At 37.3% G+C, this 12,517-nt stretch overlaps 1 protein-coding gene across 1 annotated transcript in view; it reads right to left on the bottom strand.

The window, feature by feature from the left end:
* Positions 1 to 12,517, bottom strand: part of C4H6orf89 (chromosome 4 C6orf89 homolog) — a 49,457-nt gene that overhangs the window by 26,434 nt on the left and 10,506 nt on the right. Inside the window, exons 2-3 of the mRNA XM_044002611.1 lie at positions 9,314 to 9,521; positions 8,389 to 8,614 (exon numbers count right to left, since the gene is read on the bottom strand). Of these exons, the coding sequence (XP_043858546.1) occupies positions 8,389 to 8,614; positions 9,314 to 9,521 (434 nt within the window). The remainder of the gene's footprint in view (positions 1 to 8,388; positions 8,615 to 9,313; positions 9,522 to 12,517) is intronic.

Raw genomic sequence — 12,517 nt, 5'->3', positions numbered from 1 at the left:
AACTCTGTACTTGGGATCCTACTATTTCTAAGGTAGAAAACATTTTAAACATACAGACAATTTTGGATCATGAACTATGATCCTTAATTCTCAATGTGTGAGAATTGATAAGAACAATGGAACCTGTGTGTGTGTGTGTGTGTGTGTGTGTGTGTGTGTATTGGGGGGGGGCAATGAGGGTTAAGTGACTTGCCCAGGGTCACACAGCTAGGAAGTGTCAAGTGTCTGAGGCCAGATTTGAACTCAGGTCCTCCTGAATCCAGGGCCAACGCTTCATCCACTGTGCCACCTAGCTGCCCCCATATGTATATTTTAAATGAGGATCCTGAACTTGGTTAAGAAAACCAGAAACTGATGAAAGAACATATAATAATAATAATAATAATAATAATAATAATAATAATAATAAAGAGGCTGTTCAAGATGGTGTTAGGATAGCTAGGAGGAACAAAGGGGAAATGAATAAGAGAAGTGATCAGGGAGGACACCCCACTGATCTTGCTAAGCCCTAGTTTCTTCTTTTACAAAATGAGAAGGGTTGAGTTGTATGATCTTAAAGACTTAGAATGGGGGGGAGGGCTGGGTGTCCATTTTCAACACTAAAATATTATTCTATTGTAGATGTGCAAGGTATAAAGAATGCACCAACAGGGCAAAGTGTGAACAAAGAGAAGAATCTGGGAAAAAAACAGAAGCACTGGGAAAACTCTGAATTAACAAGAAAAGACTAAGTTAATCAGAATATGGACTTAGTGGAGAATAGACTGAGAAACTGTGCTAGGCTAGATGCATAGGAAAGATGTCTGGGTACAAGGACCAGAAAGGAGAGAGTAACCAGTTTAGAACACTGACATACATTATACGCTATAATCATTAATAAGCATCCCTGAAGATACAGATCTCAGGAGGGGACAAGGTAGAAAGCAAGTGGCTCAAAAAAGAAAAAAAAAGAAACCACTAGGATGTCAAGGAAGCTGTCTTTCCACATTCTATGTTCCAAACAAACAGGGCTACCTTATGTTCTTCTTAGTAACACTATTTCTCATCTCAGTGCCTTTGTTACACAGACACAGACATAAACCCTGCTCTCCCCCTGCCCCATGCCTGGGTAGAAGCAGAAGAGAAAACATGTTGATTTCTTTAGCTGAACAATGCTGGACTCACTAACTGTACTGTGTTCCTGAAATTTGCCTACTGTTCTCATACACATATTTTTTAAATAGTATTTTATTTTTTCCAGTTACATGTAAAGATAGTTTTCAACAGTCATTTTTCTAAGATTTTGAATGCCAATTTTTTTCCCACCCTCCCCTCCTAAAGCCAGCAAGCAATCTGATATAGGTTATACATTATAATAATGTTAAACATATTTCCACATTAGTCTCATTGGGAGAGAAGAATCATGTTCTTATATTTTAAGAAAGTTGTTTATTTCACTCTAAACTGTAGGCTGAGTGTGATGTCAAGGGGAGGGTTACTGAGGAGAATTTTTAAAAAGGGATTTGATAAAAATAAAATTGAAATCTAAAAAAGAAAATCCCTTTTTTGTTCCTTAGGTGTTGGCAGTGAATAAGATCATCACCATGTGGTGTTTCATTTTTTCTGTCTGTATCCTCAATGCCTAGCATGTAGTTGGCACCTTGTAAGCATTTGTTAGTTGATCAGATGCAGTATACCTGGCATTTCATCATCTCTAATAATCATCTGCAACCATTACTTAGGGTCCAAGGAGTACATGATATGATAAAGAAAAGGAGCAGCCTAGTCTTTAAAAGATTAGTTACAGGGGCAGCTAGATGGCGCAGTGGATAGAGCACTGGCCCTGGAGTCAGGAGTACCTGAGTTCAAATCCGGCCTCAGACACTTAATACTTAACTAGTTGTGTGACCCTGGGCAAGTCGCTTAACCCCAATTGCCTCACTGAAAAAAAAAAAAGATTAGTTACTAGGATTTAGACTTCCTCTTCTATAGAGCTGTACAGACCACATTCAAATACCTATATTTCCTGTAGTCATCATGCTAATAATACATTTGTTTGAAAGACTATCCTAATTATTTTTTTATCATAACATTTAAAATAAAACATATTGTTAAAGATCACTCAATTTTACATCTCAATTACAAAAATGAAATAGGTATTTATCATCTGATATTTGTCATCTCTGTGGATGACATAAACCTTAGAGGTTTAGTTACTCAAATAGATGACAGAATCAGGATCTAAAAAGAACCTGACAGGCTGGAATGCCATTTCAAATTAAACCAGCAAAAATAAATAAATGAATGAATGAATGAATGAATGAATGAATGAATAAATAAATGTGAAGATTAAAAAAATTGTTCCAGGGGCAGCTAGATGGCGCAGTGGATAGAGCACTGGCCTTGGAGTCAGGAGTACCTGAGTTCAAATCCGGCCTCAGACACTTAACACTTACTAGCTGTGTGACCCTGGGCAAGTCACTTAACCCCAACTGCCTCACTAAAAAAAAAAATTGTTCCATACAAGATGGAGTTAGACAAAAGGATATTGGTTTACATGAAGAAGACTGAATTTTAGTGGACTGAAAACTCAAAACGAGTTAACAGATTGCCTTGGCACCCCAAAAGGGTATTGTGATCTTGGGCAGCAGTAACAGGAGTATAGTGCATAGACTAACAACAGTAATAGATGCTCATTTTTACATAAAATTTTAAAGTTTATAAAATACTTTCCTTATAATAAGCATGTAAAGTAGGTATGGAGATAACAGTCACTGCACTTTTAGGTTGGTCATACCATATCTAGAGTATTGTGTAGCTTTGATACCAGATTTTAAGAAAGACATTAACAAACTTGAGTAATTCCAAGTGACTAGGATGGTGACTGGATTTATAAATCATGTCATGAAAAACAACTGAAGGAATAGGTAATATTTAGCTGGAAGAAGATGACTTGGGGGGAAGAAGGTGACAAAAGAACAATAGGGTTTTTTGGTAGTTCTTATTTTTAATATTTGAAGGGCTATTATATGGAAAAGGAATTGTGTTTTTATTCTGTGAGGTTTCACAGCAGAACTGGGTGGGACCAAATGAAAGGTACAGGGAGGCAGATTTCAGCTTAAATGTAGGGAAGAATTTTCTAAAAATAAGATTCCTCAAAAATAAAGTGAGCTGTTTCTGAGATATCGAGTTACCCAAACACATTAGGAGTTCAAGCAGCAAATGAAAGGATGTTAAGGAATTCCTGCACTAGCTTGAATTAATATAATAAAAACGATCATATCATACATACACAACCTATATCAGACTGCTTGCTGTCTTGGGGAGGGAGGAAAATTTGGAACTCAAAACCTTATACAAAATGAATGTTGAAAATTGTCTTTATGTGTAATTGGAAAAAATAAAATACTATTTACAATTTTAAAAATGAAAAGGGAGGGGAAGCTAGGTGGCGCAGTGGATAAAGCACTGGCCCTAGATTCAGGAGGACCTGAGTTCAAATACGGCCTCAGACACCTGACACTTACTAGCTGTGTGACCCCGGGCAAGTCACTTAACCCTCATTGCCCTGCAAAAAACAAAAAAGAAAAGAAAAAAGAAAAATTAACAGGAGGTAGGAAGTGAAAAAATGATCATAATAATCTATAACTATATTCAGAAACCTTAGCATGATGTTCTATGTTTAGAAAAAGATGTTTTCTTTTGAATTACACTCTCAGGAAAAATAGATTATATGTATGACATTAACCATAATTCACATTCATATTGAATTTTACAGTTTATGTAGTAACACATTCTTACAAAAACCCTGTGAGATATTGTAATATCCTATCCCCTGAATATGAGAGTCTTTCAAAATTCTGTCCCAGTTTCTTTGGGGGATTTTTGCCCTTTTTCTACATCTTCTTTGTCAGTGATCTCATCAGTTTCCATGAGTTTAATAATCTTCTCTATCCAGATATGAGAAGCAGTTATGCAGAAAACTCCCCGATTGATATTCACCCTGCATATTTCCATTGTGCTTAAAACTAATTACTGTGTTTTGCATAATCATAACTTGGAATGGTGTGAATAAGAATACATGAGACCACTTTAGGGAATTCGTTAATTGCACTAATCAGGACCTAACCATATTCAGGGCTGGTGGCTCCTGGGCTCTAGTTCCCCATCACCAACTAGCTGTCTCACAGCCATGCACACTCAACATGTTCAAAACAAAATGTGTTCTCTCCCCCCCCCCCCCCAGCCCACTTTCTCTTCTTAACTTCCCTACCTCTTTCAATGGCACCACAAATGTTTTCAATCCCAATCAGTTGCCAAGTCATTGATTCTACTGCCACAAACATCTGTTCTCTTCTCTCCACTTAGATGGCCCTGAACAGCAAGCTCTTGCCTGGTACACTGCAGTAGACTGCTAAATGGGCTCCCTGCTTCAAGCCTCACCCCATTCTGATCCATCGTTCTCACAGCAGACAAAGTGAAATTCCTATAATAAAGATCTGCTTAAAAGACTTCAAAGGTTCCCTATAGCTGTCATGATAAACTATATAGAGTGGGTGTAGGGGCCAAATTTAATATGGGGAGAGTTAATTGGGTGGCTCGCCATAATATTGGGGTTCTGAAAATAATGAGGAACCTCTAGGTCCAAAGTTTTCTCCCTTCCAAACTGCCTTTTCTAGTTATTTCTCCCAGGCCAATAAGAAAGGAGATTAATAATCTTTTTTCCACAAACAAATCAGGTTTTATTAATGGAAATAAAATACACAGCAAAGGTGAAATTAATAAAGTCAAGGACAAGGGAATAAGGAAAAAGAAAAATGGGTAATCTCCCTGGTTCTAGCAAAGACCCACGCAATCCCCAAACTTACTTCCAGCTCAGCTAATTCAAAGAGCTGGATTTGTTTTTATTAACTCACCACCCGGGGTCTGTAGTTTCAATAGGAAACAGCTGTGCAGCCTCTCAGCAGTCCACTCCTGGAAGCTCACCAGCAGGAAAGACCAGCTCCCCTCAGTGAGCGTTCCTTTTCCTACTTTTACTTTCCCTCTCCCAAAAGGGAGGTCCTTCAAGCTGGATGTGGAGAGTGGTTCCTCTGCTGATATCAGCAGCATACATCACTCAGGGCAGGCCAGGTGTGGCCCATATCCAATCATCCCTAGCCAGTTTCTCAAACAGTACGATCATTCAGGTGGGACCCCTGGACGTCTGCCAAATTCCATTATTTTATCACAGTGGGCCAAAAGTCACGAAGGGCTTTCAATACTTAATAACTCCTTTATGTTTTGTTATAAATTTCCAATACCATAGCATCATACACAATATATATAGGAAATGAATTCTCATTACATGTGAAAAATCACCTTCTAAATAGTGAAAAGAAAAAATAATTTTCAAAAAGTTATTAAAACATTGTGACTTTTGTCCCACCCTATACAAATTCCTTAGTTTGCTATTTAAAGTCCTTCGTGGTCTGGCTCTACCCCATCTTTTCAGTCTTGTCACATAATACTCCTTTCCCCAAACTCTATGTTCAAGCTTAACTGATGTTCCTCATAGACAATATTCTCTATTTGTGCTTTTGTAAGGGTATGTTCCCTTCCTTCTCCCTGCCCTCCCCTCCCCAACATCCCATACTTGGAATTTGAATTTATTCCCTCCTCACTTCTGCCTTTTAGAATTCTTGATTTCCTTCAAGAATTAGGTAGCCTGATACCTCCCGAGACCTTTCCTGATGCTTCCTACTGCTAGCATTTCTATCCAAAACAAATGACCTTCATTACCTCATGTTTATTTTGTATACATTTGTATCTATTTATTATCTGCATACAAGTTGTTTCTTCCTTAACAGAATCATGATGTCACTGTATTCCTAGCACCTATAAGAATGACTGGCACAGGGGCGGCTAGGTGGCGCAGTGGATAAAGCACTGGCCCTGGATTCAGGAGGTCCTGAGTTCAAATCCGGCCTCAGACACTTAACACTTACTAGCTATGTGACCCTGGGCAAGTCACTTAACCCCAATTGCCTCACTTAAAAAAAAAAAAAAGAATGACTGGCACATAGCAGGAACTTGAATGAAGTAGCCAACACAACTATTATCATTACCATTTAACAAATCAGTTAATCAGTAAACATTTATTAAATGCATATAATGTGCCAGGCACTATGTTAGGCACTGGGGAAATCACACACTAAGTAGAAGAGCTACTGAAATGTGAGTTGTTATAATATTAATTAATTTTTTAAAAAAGAACTTGGATTTGGTTCAGAAGAGATATAGATTTACAACATCTTGGCTCAACATCTCCCAGCTGTTTAATGTTGAGTAAGACTTGTAGGACCATACATTAAGAATTGGATGGGGGCAGCTAGGTGGTGTAGTGGATAAAGCACCAGGCCTGGATTCAGGAGGTCCTGAGTTCAAATTCGGCCTCAGACACTTGACACTTACTAGCTGTGTGACCCTGGGCAAGTCACTTAACCCTCATTACCCGTCCCCCCCAAAAAAAGTTGGAAGGAGCCTTTGGGGTCATCAAGTATAAAAGCCTCATTTTACAAATTAGGAAACTGGTCCTTGGCAGGATCAACAGCTATTAGGTGTCTGAAGTAGGCTCTGAACCCAGGTTTTCCTGACTTTTTTCCTGTCCAGTATTCTATCTACTATACCATACTATCCTGAGCTTCAGTTTTCTCTCCTGTAAAATTAAGATGAAAATACTCATACTGCCTATACCACAAGGTTGTTGTGAAGAAAGCATTTTGAAACCTTAAAAATCTACAGAAATGAGTTGTTATAATTGATATAGTGTTTTTATATAGTGCTTTAAGAAAAAAAAATTTAATTCATGTTCTCTAAAGAAGGTTAAAGGGCAACTAGGTGGTACAGTGAATAGAGAGAGAAGCAGGCCAAAAGTCAGAAGACCTGAGTTCAAATCTGACTTCAAACATTAGCTATGTGATCCTGGGTAAGTCACTCAATCCTGTTTGCCTCAGTTTCTCCATCTGTAAAATGAGCTGGAGAAAGAAATGGCAAACCAGTCTAGTATCTTTGCCAAGAAAACTCCGAATGGGGTCACAAAGAATCAAATATGACTGAAAAATGACAGAATGACAAAAAAGTTTAAATTTTACAATCTATGTTTCTAAATTATTTAAAGAGAGTAGAAATGGTTTCATCCTTTATGTCTTTATATCCTAATCACCTAGTATAGTACCTGCAGCACACAACAGGTGCTTAATAAATATTTGTAATAAATTGTTTAATTCTCTTTCGCTGATATGTTGTCACCAGAAACATGTTTCTTAAACTCAACTTACTGGTAAAACCTTTACAATTATTAGCTCCATACTTAGAGATCCCTAAGATTTAAAAGTCTAAGACAATTCAAACCAAGTAAATATATGCAAAGTAAAGTCTACAAAGTGAATAAATCCTACATGGGCAAGAATTGTCACAGGACAAAGAAGTCTGAATCAAAGTTCTCATGCTTTCAGTAAGTCAATCAATAACCATTTATTAACTCTGATTATTAATTATGTGTTCAGGGCATGTATGTGTGGGGTGGTAGGCAGAGTCCTGGATGTGAGTCAGAAAAATATACATCTAAATCCCAACCTGACACTTCCTCACTAAGTGAACATAGAGCAAATCACTTAATTTCTCTGAATTTCAGTAAACTCTTTAAGACTTATCTTGGAGGGAAAAAAGACTTATCTTGGGCAGCTGAGTAGTACAGTGGACACTTCAGATCCTGCCTCAGATACTGACTAGCTGCCTCAGTTTCCTCATCTATAAAATGAGGATAATAATAGCACCTATCTCTCATGGTGCTTGTGGGGATCAAGTGAGATAACATATGTAAAGTACTTTAAAAATTTTAAGATGCTATAAATGCTAGTTATTATTATTATTTACTAAATTATAGGTGCTTTTCTACCTCTGTAGGTAGAAGGAATTCCCATAACTATTAACTCACATGTTATTGATGGTATGCCTAACACTGTAATAGAGACTGTGGTAAATATATATACATATATATACACACACATATATATACACACACATATATATACACACACACATATATATACACACACATACATATACATATACATATATATATGGAACAGGGGCAGCTAGGTGGCACAGTGGATAAAGCACTAGCCCTGGAGTCAGGAGGACCTGAATTCAAATCTGGCCTCAAACACTTGACCCTTACTAGCTGTGTGACCCTGGGCAAGTCACTTAATGCTCATTGCCCTGGAAAAAAAAAGAAAAAAAAATATGGAACAGTCAAATCCTTCCTTTTTATGGGCAAATATTGGAGTTAATAATAAAGTTCCAATTTTTTTTTCATTTCATCGCGTGTCTAGAAAGAGATCTAGCTAATAAGTAAATGTGGCAGTCTACCTGGGTATCCATCGTCACTTGGGGGCTCATTATAATTAGACAGAGGAACAAATTCCTTATTTTCAAGCATATACTTCTTGGCAATGGGCAGGGACAACAGCCTGATATGATGGATCAGAGAGCGCCAGGTGTGAGCCCCAGAGAGCACTGGTTCAGGTGGTAAAGGGCTATAGGGCTGAATCACAAAGTAGGCAGTGAGCAGGGTTAACCCCAGTGTGATCAGGACCTAAAAGAAAAAACAAAGCAATACTTAATTATTGATGTAGCATCTTAAAAAAAACATCTTAAAATGCAAAGAAATGACTATTCTCATGATGAGTTCAGGCAGGTTTACAATCAGAGTATAATCCACTATCATAGATAACTCATTCCTTTGGGGAAAGGTAGTAATTATTTAATTCCTGATGTAGCTTTTGTTTTGACACAACAAACACTTCACAACCAACATCCCAATGATCCCTCCCACAAAATACTCCACCCCCTCAAGTCTCAAATAAGAAAAAGTGTCTAATAACTTGATTATGACGGATACTAAAGGTCATCTTCTACTTGTCACTTACCAATTGTTAATAGAAAGGAAGGATAAAGTCCAGAGTGCCAGATCTGCCCTGATAAGCCTTTTAGGCATGACTTTAACTACTGAATATTCCATTTTAAGATTTGGCTCTGGACAAATATGTATCACTATTTGCAAGAACCCCCAGCTAATCAGAAATACAAAGCTTTTATCTATGCTTCTAAACGAAGCATTCAGACTTACTAGCAAGAGTAAGCTCCGATTTGTCCAAGAAAAAGTAAACACCAAAAGATTATGTGATCTATATATTAGGTCACCCAAAGTCAGTCAACAAGATTGTGGCAGGCTATTTAAAGAGAAGAATTCATGCTCTCTCCACAATATTTCCAAGTTAGAACAGAACTTTACCTTGTAAGCAACCATGAGCAGAGGATGTCGGGGTGGTCCCCTCTGAGGTTCATTCTTCTCTAGCAGCTGTTTGATAAACTTTTCAATTGCCTTCTCTGACATTCCACACTGATGTCCTGTCTGCCTCACTAAATCGATGGTCTCTGAAAGTTTATCATAGATGCTGAGCTCATTGGCAGCAAGATCCATGTCTTCCAATATAAAATCCCTACAACACAAAACCAATTAAAAAAAAAGTTTTCTAGATGTTATGCTGAACTCTCTTTTTAAAAAATGCAATGATACTTATTTGGATACAAATACTTCCCGACAGATAAACTCAAAGTACATTTTGCAGTCAATGGCATGATGGCAATTGATAGTACATGTCACTTTCCACTTATATGGTGTCTCAATTGTTAAGAGAAAGGAAGATGCTTGGATTTTGATAATATGCTACCAACAACTGGCCTTGGTATTTGGCCTTAGTTTTGTGGCTCCTTATTGTTAACTTTTATTTACACCATGGTAGTGACTACATATATGTTGGCTCTGCTTCCACTCTGGGATCACTTTGTACAAATCTTCTTGTTTCTATGAATTCTCAGTCATCATATCAGCTCAGTAATATTTTGCTACACTTACATACAATGTTTGTTCATTCATTCCTCAATGGGCATATTCTTTTTTAAACGATGGGATCTTTGGGTCAAAGGAAATGAATAATTTAGTAACTTTTCTTGCCTGATAACTAAGTTTCCCCCCATTATAGTTCAACCAATTCAAAGCCTCATCCAGTCAACAAACATTTATTAAGTGTCTACTGTGTCAGGCACACTCTAAGAACTCAGAGAGATACAAAGACAAATAACTGTCCCTACTCTTGAGTTCACAGTCTAATGGGAGAGATAACATGCAAACAACTGTGTACAAACAACATACATATGGGATAAATTGGAGATAATCAATTGAGGGAAGGCACTAGCATTATGGGGTAATGGGAAACGAGGGGGGCATTTTAGCTGGGACTTGAAGGAAATCAGGGAGGCCAGGAGACGGAGATGAGGAATGAGAGAATTCCAGGTATGGGGCACAGTCAGTGAAAATACCCAGAATAGATAGGAATGCCCTGCACAAGGAACAAAGCTAGAGGACCAATATCAGTGGACTGTGAATTATGTGGAGACTGAGTAATATGTGAAAAGATTGGAAAAGTCGGCGGGGACTTGGTTATGAGTTCTTTCCTAATGAACACACCAAAAATCAAAATACCTCCTCTCCCCTCCCCTCCCCTCCCCTCCCCTCTTCTCTCTCTCTCTCTCTCTCTCTCTCTCTTTGGCAATGAAGGTTAAGTGACTTGCCCAGGGTCACACAGCTAGTAAGTATCAAGTCTATGAGGCCGGATTTGAATTCAGGTCCTCCTGAATCCAGGGTCAATGCCTTATCCACCACATCTTCTCTTAAGAATACTCAAAAAATAACTGCTATAGGAAAAAGTCTCTGCTAAGATAGAGAAGCAATTAGTTCAAAACATGGTACAGTAGAAAGAGCAATGGACTTATGTGGGAGACTTAGCTCACCTTTGCCATTACTATGTGATCTTAGAGAAATCACTTAACTCCACTGTGTTCTAGCCTATGTGGGGAAAAAAAAAGGTTAAGACTAGATGCATTCTAAGTTTTTTCCCCCCTCTAATAACCTACATATGTACTCTAATCAAAAGTAAACTAATACGGAGAGTGCTGTTATGATTATTTAGCTCCATACTCAGGGATCCATAAGATTTAAAAGTCCAAGAGAAGTCAGAATAGTTCTACAATATAGATAGTTCCACAAAACAACAAGTTCTACATAGTAAAGAATTGTCACAGGACAGTTCCATGTACCAAGTATTCCTTTCTCTAACAGAGTTATATGTATCTCCCAGTAATAGAAGAAAAAACAATCATTAATATTAAAGGGAAGACTGACTAAAACACTAGATTCACACACACATTGACAGAAGATTATTAACATAAACTCTTGGTTTGTACTTCAAAGTTACATTCCTCATGCTTTTCTGCAAACATGATTTCTAACCAGAAGAGGGCACTTTGTATTTTTATAAGTTAAGGGAGAGAAGGTGGAAGGAGTAAGAAGAAGCTGCTTAGGGTTAAGGTTCCCTTTCTCCAAAAAATAAGAACAGAAAACATCACAGACAAGTAGGACAGCTTTGAAGTTACCTGCTGAACTTACTCTTCTTATCATAATTAATAAAAGCAAAAGCTATGTAAGAGATTCTCAGTTTCACATATATTCCACTCCTGTTCTACTATAACATATATGAAAAAGCCCATCTTATCTGGTGTGTACATGTCATAGATCTGACATTTCTAGTAAACTGATTTCAACTGCCTTTACACAGCAGCAATTTAAAAATAGCATTTCCTAGCAGAATAAGAGGCATACATGTAATTGGGGGGGGGGTTCTAAATGGAAAAAAAAGAAAAATAATAAGAGGCAAAAAAAAATCTGTAGTGTTAGTACAGTTACATATGTATATACATAAGTTAGTGTGACAACACTAACGTTTTTATATTGAAATACTATCATCCAAAACAACGATGTTTTCCCTTCTTTAACTGAAAGAGGTTTTCACATTAACCATTATCCAGAATGCAGAACTGTTTAAACTGTGTGTTTTAATAATTGGAGAACAGGTGCCCAAGTTATGGCTGAAAATATATAAATGCAACAGAAACTATTACTTCATAAAAATAATAAAGATGAATAATTTGAAGCCATATGGCAAGAACTATATGAAATGATGTAAAGAAACCAAAACTAAAAGAATAAATACATTGGTAACCTAACAGATCAAGATAATAATAAACTGAAACAAAACTTTGCTAAGTGCAAAAAATAAGTTGAGATGGAGATTCCCAGAAACAAACTGGTCAATTTCATTGCTGTCTTATTACAGGTAAAATATCCATATTTTGTTTTGTATTTAACAGTCTGCAAATCACAGACATTTTGGGTTACATCATTTCTAACACCTTTTTGCTTTTCTATCTGAATATGTATATTTGTTGAACTGAAATAGCCTTTATTTTGAAGGAAAGGAAGAGGCAGGGGCTGTTGCTCTCCCTTCATTTTGTGGGTTTCACGCCAAGACATAGTAGGTTGAGGCTCCTAAGAAATACCATTTAATAAACTACCCAAGAAAGCTAATCCACTGTTGAT

Source organism: Dromiciops gliroides, chromosome 4 (genome assembly GCF_019393635.1).
Source record: "Dromiciops gliroides isolate mDroGli1 chromosome 4, mDroGli1.pri, whole genome shotgun sequence".
NCBI classification, from domain to species: Eukaryota; Metazoa; Chordata; class Mammalia; order Microbiotheria; family Microbiotheriidae; genus Dromiciops; species Dromiciops gliroides.
This window is presented reverse-complemented; position numbering and strand designations above follow the sequence as displayed.